The following is a 7,661-nucleotide window of genomic DNA, read 5'->3' as shown; positions in this document are numbered from 1 at the left end:
TTGCCGAGACACCCACAGTCCCTCGATTAGAAGCTCGTGTCAGAGGTTTCAATTTCACCCTGTGTAGTTTCAGACGATTCTCAACTGGTAACTCTTTAAGGGAAGAGTCCACCTCATCCACGAATAATTTTGTACCTTGTAGATTATGCACCAATCGTGCAACTTCCCCATTCGAAATATTTTCACTCATAATTGCATGTCCCTGGTGAACCCTACCTCCCCCGTAGCCGGAATGCAACTAACTAAAGCTGACTCCTCAGTGGAAGCACACTGACGATCCCCCAAGAATAGGCCACGACGAACACTCGATCCTCCGTATAATCACTACTGCCCCTCCCTATCCTCTTTTCCTGTCTCCTTTGTAATTTTGACGCCACATTCAACCTGTCTCACTTCCACTGGTGTGGCACCAAGAGATGGATCGTAGTGAAAAAAGTCCTCCTTTTAATCAATCTCAGCTTCACAGTCCTTATGGACATGATTAATGATCCCACAAGCATAGCAAAAATTTGGCAGTTTTTCATATCGGAAACTAACCCATTTATCCTGACCACTTCATGTTCTCAATTTAACCCTACATAAAAGAGGCTGAGTAATGTCCATATTAACCTTCACGCGTAGAAAATGTGCACAACCGTTCATCTTATTATCATCAGACACTACAATTTCCCATAGACAATCGACAATTTTGAAAACTATCTCCTCCGTATGGCAAGAAAGCAGAACATCATACATACAAACTTAGAAGCATCAGTGAGAGAAATCTAACTCAGAAAGTAAATCCAATCCCTCAATTGCCATATAATCACCAGATTCTTATGATAGTGCCAATGAGAGTCCTTCAACACCCGTTATCTGTCACGAAAAGATTGGAATTCAATTATAAAGACATTATCATCACATTCACTAAAGTGAAATCCTTTATTCGTCTTCCAAATGTTGTTGAAAGCGTTGGCCATGGATTTTATATTCAAAGGCTTCACAGAAATTAACTTCCCCGCCAGATTAAGAGGTTGTGTAGCAGAAGAAGTGGAATTCGCAGAGATTTCAATGACAATATCCTCCTCCTCCTCCGTAAGCTTAAGTTTTCAGAGAAGGGCATCTATGGATTCAGCCATGAGATACTATGATAGGCAACAACACGAATGAGTGAAAGAGTTGAAGTAAAAACGAAAACAAAAGGGACTTGCACCACAAGGCGGCCAAACCCTAGCTCGCAAGTAGAACCCTAGCGCAGCAGGCGAAAACCACATGAAGGGCGTTCGACTCTAAAATCTTGTTTGATAACTTATTTAATCATTTAAATTAAAATGTTAAACATTTATTTAATTTAAGTATATTCGATAAGAATGATTTCTCCATCGCTTAAATTAGTCAATTAAGTTAAAAATCACTTATAATAAGTCAAAATATTTAACTTAACATTTAAAATTAAACACTATCAACTAATATTTTTATCTATTAAAAAAACTAATATTTTTATATTAAATAGGGTTAAGGTGCAAAAATACCCCTAACGTTTTGGGTCAGGAGCAATTTTACCCCTAACGTCTAAAATGGTGCAATTTTACCCCTAACGTTTGTAGCCAAGAGCAATTTTACCCCTAACGTTGATAAATTGAGTCAATTGCAGAAATAATTCATCAAACTGTCTTCTCGGTCATGAATCTTATCATCTACACTTCACACATGCGTCATTTTATCAGTAACAAATCATAAACATATGTTGGGATGTGAAAAAATAATAATAAAATAAAAAAATATATTGTCTTTGGTACGAATTAGAAAAAAAAAATCAAAAAGTTCACCGAATTTATAAATATTAATTTTCAATTCTATTATTAAATTATAAAAAACATGAAATCTTTTTTTTTAAATGAATTGATATGCAATTGGTGCAAAATAATGAATAAAAATATCTGTGTTTTATAATAGTGTCTAAAATTGACCCAAATTACCAACGTTAGGGGCAAAATTGCACCATTTTAGACGTTAGGGGTAAAATTGCTTCTGACCCAAAACGTTAGGGATATTTTTGCCCCTTAACCCTATTAAATATTTAAAATTCAGTATTTTTTTTTCACCCTCAATTTTCAATTTTATTAAGGAGTTTCTACAATGGCCTACTCAATGCAAAATATCTTCCGAAAACGACATCACATTTGAGAAAAAATTAAAATATTCTAAAAGTATTACATTTAATGAATACAATAATATCGCATGTAATTTTTAAACATTAATCATTTTCTATAAAATGACTCGCCCAACAATTTTAATTGGTCGGTTGTAGTAGTGCAAAACTATGGTAAAATTAATCTTTTGATTTTGTAGATTAGTTACATTACAGTCGTTTTATTCTTGTAATAAATGAAAATAAAAAATTCTAAAAATTCGAGAAGAATCGAATTCTGAGTTGTATATTTAATTTTAATTTTCCGTTGAAAAACTTAGAAATTAGAATCCGGAAAACCGACAACAGAGAAAGAAAGTAGAATGTAGCTACGTGGCTTTTATAGGAAAACCTTATGCGCCACTGGTAACCAAAAAGCACTGCATTTCCATTCTACGCTCGCTCAATATATAGCAAAGGTTTCTTCCTTCCTTCCAGAATTCAACCATTTTACTCAATAGAGGAGAAGCCATGTCTGATACAGTTGGTCAGGTCATTCGCTGCAAAGGTCTTTCTCTTTTATCTTGCTTTCATCATTTTAGTCTTGATCCCATCCTTGATATATCTTCTTTTTCTGGTTAATCTCTTCCTTTACTTTCTTCGGCTTTTCTTTTATATGGATCAAATTATGTCTTCTATCTTAACTGATCTTGCGATTTTTGCTTTTCTTTTTCAGACACTATTTTCAATTTAGATATTTTTGGTCATCTCTCAGTTTCTGCTTTTGAGTAATTTAGATGGTTGTTAAACGTAGCACTCTTATAGATGGGGGGATTTGTTAACATAAATCTTGATTTAATTTGATACATGACTTGTTGTGACTAATTGATATATTGTTGCAACTGGGATTGCAGCTGCCGTGGCATGGGAGGCAGGCAAACCCTTAATCATTGAACAAGTAGAGGTGGCACCACCGCAGGTTAATGAAGTTCGTTTGAAGATCCTCTTCACTTCTTTATGCCACACTGACGTTTACTTTTGGGAAGCTAAGGTGACTCATTTCACATTTCTCATGTAAAAGCATTTCTGTAACTCATGCACCAAAAAGAAAAAGAAAAAAGTATGATCAACATTATGTTTAATGCGTTGCATTTTCTAACATGGTCTGAATTATATGTTTTCATTCATTCATTCATTCTATATACTTTTACTGGTTTGAATATGATTAAGGGTCAATTTAGCCTCTGAATTTGCTCCATAATCAATTGAAGTATTAATTTGGTTCTTCAGTCTGATCTTTTTTATAAAATCAGTTCAAATTGACGCATGTTGACTCTAGAATTTCCATGTATTAATAAACAACTGACACATTTCATTTCCGAGCCTATAAACTAAATTAGAAGTTACTATGAGCCAATTTGAAGGGCCAAGTTTGCCCTTTATCAGGCTTGAATGTCTAGTACATCAAGTGTATTCTGCAATCGGATTGTTGGAGCTGGGGCTGATTGTCTTTGAATTTAAGTATCTTCTCTTCTGTTTCCTTTCAGGGACAAGCACCATTATTTCCTCGCATATTCGGGCATGAAGCTAGTGGGTAAGCACATCTTTACAAGCTCTGAAGTGAACAAGAAATTGCATTGCACTTTCTGATTCATTAAATTGACATATTTCTGTGGCCTTTTTTTTTTTTTTTTTTGGAATATAGAATTGTGGAGAGTGTTGGTCCTGGAGTGACTGATCTCCGACCAGGTGACCATGTCCTCCCAGTCTTTACTGGGGAATGTGGGGATTGCCGCCATTGTAAGTCAGAAGAGAGCAATATGTGTGACCTTCTCAGGATCAACACTGATAGGGGTGTTATGTTAACTGATGGCAAGTCAAGGTTCTCTATCAATGGGAAGCCTATTTACCACTTCTTAGGAACCTCTACATTTAGCGAATACACTGTAGTCCATGTCGGCTGTGTTGCCAAGATCAACCCTGAAGCGCCTCTTGACAAAGTCTGTGTTCTCAGCTGTGGAATCTCTACAGGTTTGAACAAAACTTTGACACTTCCTCTTCTGTACAACAAAATATTGATAATAATAACTGTGCTGTTGCATTTCCTTGATTGAATTTCTACTAATTAACAACTATTTGGGGCTTTTTTCCTGAAGGTCTTGGTGCCACTTTAAATGTTGCAAAACCGAAAAAGGGTCAATCTGTTGCAATTTTTGGGCTAGGTGCTGTTGGCCTTGCTGTAAGTTTGTTTCCATGTTTTGTTTCTTAAGTGTATGAGACTTGCCTGGAGTTATTCTGACAATTATTTTTTATTTTAACTTTTAGGCTGCTGAAGGGGCCAGGATAGCAGGAGCTTCAAGAATCATTGGTGTGGATTTGAATCCCAGCCGATTTGAACAAGGTACTAAATTGTAGCTGGATGAATACTGTATTTTTTTTTTTTTTGAGATGTTGAGTCCAGCAGCACATTATTGTATTGACGATGGTTAAAATACTTGTGTTATGCAGCGAAGCAATTTGGTGTTACTGAGTTTGTTAATCCAAAAGATTATGACAGGCCTGTTCAACAGGTGGGTTCTGAGGCTTCTTGCAATACTTATGTTCTTAATGTGATTATTTCCTGTTGACATTTTCACATGTTTGGTTCTTTATAGAGATTGAACAGTGCCTATTCAAGTATGCATTAGTCCTACATTTTGTTTGTGTGACTTGAGAAGTCTTAAGAGTGTAATTCTTATTATTAGGATAAAGTCTGTTAATTAGTTGGAGGTGTTTAATACTACATTTGGTCAGGTGATTGCTGATATGACGGACGGAGGGGTTGATAGGAGTGTGGAATGCACTGGAAGCATCCAAGCCATGATGTCAGCATTTGAATGCGTTCATGATGTAATTACTTGGGTATTATTAAAGTGTGATTGAATTGTAGTGAGTATGGGTGTAAATTGATGTAGTTAAATTGGCAGGGATGGGGGGTTGCAGTACTAGTAGGTGTGCCTAACAAGGATGATGCATTCAAAACACATCCAGTGAATCTGCTGAATGAGAGAACTCTTAAGGGAACATTCTTTGGCAATTACAAGCCTCGAACAGATCTTCCTTCTGTTGTGGAAAAGTACATGAACAAGGTATATCCCATAGATAGGATAGTCTGTGTTCATAGATATGAAATTGTATAAAGTACATATAATAACAATGGGATATGTGCATGTGCAGGAGCTGGAAGTGGAGAAATTCATAACTCACAGTATCCATTTCTCGGAGATAAACAAAGCATTTGAGTACATGCTTAAAGGAGAGTCTCTGAGGTGCATTATAAGCATGGAGTAACTGCATCTTCTGATTTCATTTTTGTAATCTAATAAAGTGTGCTGTTTCTTGCTTGTTTCTTCCTTGATTGTTAATTCATCAGAAATGAAATCAAATTATATGGGGACTCAGACTGATTCAACAAATAACACCAAGAGCAATATGAGTTATTTATTTTAATTTCCGATAATATTGCTATTTAAAATAAATAAAGAAAAAGGTCATTTCAAAGTTCACCATGTGTCTCAAAGGATCTAAATTCATTTTTAGTACTCTGATGGTTGATGGTATGTGAACTGAAGTACCAAAATGCTTATTACTCGAGTGAAGTTTACCAATATTTTATTATTATTATTATTATTTTTTTTTGGTAAACATGAAAAGAAAACACATAAAAAAACTAAGGCATAATCATCCTCGGAAAGCTAACACCTAAAAGGTCGTCTAAGAGCAGCTTTCGAATCTCATGTGGCGGGAAAGAAAGGACAGAGACTCCGAAGTCAAAATCATGAGCCAGACCAGCCAAAAAATCAGCAATCTGCTCCCGTAAAACATGACGAACCCGAACACCCTCAAAATTCATGAGAAGATGCTTAATATCTTTAAAGAGATTTCGACCAATGCAACTAGTAACGCCATCTCCATTAAGAGCATCCACAATTTTATAATTATCAGATTCAATCTCAATCAAACGGTAGCCCTTATTTGAAGCAAGAGAGATACCAGAGAAGAGGCCCCAAAGCTCCGCATCATAGGAGGACCCTTTACCAATCTTCTGACAAAAACCAGCCACCCAATCCCCATGACAGTCACGAATGACCCCACCAATAGTTTATTAATTTTTAATAATAAACAAATATTATTATTTATTTTTTTTTGAGAAAGAAATATTACTTTGATGTATTTTAATTTGTGAGTGTTTTTTATTTGTATGTTTTTAATTGACGCCACTTCTACTATTTAGCTAACTTTTTAATTTTAATTATTTAGTGTTATTAAAAATTATGACTTTAATTATTGCTAAGGAGATAAAAACATAATAATAACAATCAATTGAATTTTTTTTAATTGAGATAAATTATTATTTTAATTATTATCAATGAAATAAAATATGATAAATATTAATTTTTTAAAGGGAATATGTTTTTTAGAGTTATGAATAAAGCGAAAGAGATTTTTATCACATGTTTAGTAATAATGTATCATATAGATCTTAGGTGGCGTTTGATAAAACTTAAAATTAAGTGCTGAAAAAATAATCATCACATGTTTAGTAATAATGTATCATATAGATCTTAGGTGGCGTTTGATAAAACTTAAAATTAAGTGCTGAAAAAATAAGTATTGAATTTTAAGCGCTGAATATTATAAATGCTGAAAGTATTAAATGATATAATTGTTTGATAAATACTAAAAATAAGTATTGAATTTAAAAATATTAATTAATAATGTTCAAATTAAAATTTTAAGTTAAATCTTTTGACTTACCAGAATAAGTGATTCGGTGACTTAACTGAAATATTTAAGTTGTGTTATCAAACAAACTTAAATCCAATAAGCACTTAATGTATTAATTTTAAGTGCTGAAAGGGGTTATCAAACAGAGCCTTAGTAATAATGTAGTATTTGGTCATTTAAGCTTAATAGAATTCTAATTTGAAGATTCAAAACATCATAAGGCTTAGATTTAATAAGTTTAGATAGTGAATGATCAAATCATTTGGTTGTTAAAGTTTATGTAAACACAAAATAGAAAATATAGAGTAGATAGTTGGAAACAGTGGTGAATACAGGATTGTTTGGTAGAGGGCCGAATTTACACGTGGTGTGAAAAAAAAATATACTAATACGAACATGTTCAATTTTTTTTTATATATGTGTTATAATCTAAGTGGTCAAAAACCAATTTTTAAGTACCAATGTAAAACTTCACAAAATTAAGTTATATTATAAGATTCTTACATGTAAAAAAATTGTCTAATAGAAAAAATCGGTTTTAGGTCTAATAGGCCAAAAAAATTTGGATTTAAAAAGGCATAATAGGCGAAAAAATTTAGAATTTTGGTTCAAGAAGGGATTAACATGCAAAAAAAACAATTTAGAATTTTAGATTTAGAGATGGTCTAACAGGCAAAAAAAAAAAAATTTGGATTTAGAAAAAGCTTAACAGTCTAAAAAAAATTAAAATTTTAGATTTAGAGAGAACCTAGCAGGCTAAAAAAATTAAAATTTTAGATTTAGA

At 33.4% G+C, this 7,661-nt stretch overlaps 1 protein-coding gene across 1 annotated transcript; it reads left to right on the top strand.

Annotated features, from left to right (window-relative positions):
• The first annotated feature begins 2,457 nt into the window (after positions 1–2,457).
• LOC136235112 (alcohol dehydrogenase class-P) lies at positions 2,458–5,603 on the top strand. Its single transcript, XM_066024626.1, has 10 exons — positions 2,458–2,678; positions 3,025–3,161; positions 3,658–3,704; positions 3,816–4,141; positions 4,267–4,349; positions 4,436–4,511; positions 4,619–4,680; positions 4,904–4,999; positions 5,077–5,238; positions 5,327–5,603. The coding sequence occupies exons 1-10, from the start codon at positions 2,642–2,644 to the stop codon at positions 5,438–5,440; spliced, it is 1,140 nt and encodes a 379-aa protein (XP_065880698.1). The 5' UTR covers positions 2,458–2,641; the 3' UTR covers positions 5,441–5,603.
• Positions 5,604–7,661: the final 2,058 nt, after the last annotated feature.

The sequence above is a fragment of the Euphorbia lathyris genome, chromosome 7, assembly GCF_963576675.1.
Source record: "Euphorbia lathyris chromosome 7, ddEupLath1.1, whole genome shotgun sequence".
In the NCBI taxonomy this organism is placed as follows: domain Eukaryota; kingdom Viridiplantae; phylum Streptophyta; class Magnoliopsida; order Malpighiales; family Euphorbiaceae; genus Euphorbia; species Euphorbia lathyris.
Note: the sequence above shows the minus strand (reverse complement) of the source record. Positions and strands in the feature narration are given on the sequence as shown.

Bases quoted from the DNA above. Each gene is read 5' to 3' on its own strand.
- LOC136235112 (XM_066024626.1), top strand. From the start codon at position 2,642: ATGTCTGATACAGTTGGTCAGGTCATTCGCTGCAAAG. The intron at 2,679-3,024 runs GTCTTTCTCTTT...CTGGGATTGCAG, and splicing joins TCAGGTCATTCGCTGCAAAG to CTGCCGTGGCATGGGAGGCA. The intron at 4,681-4,903 runs GTGGGTTCTGAG...ACATTTGGTCAG, and splicing joins ATGACAGGCCTGTTCAACAG to GTGATTGCTGATATGACGGA.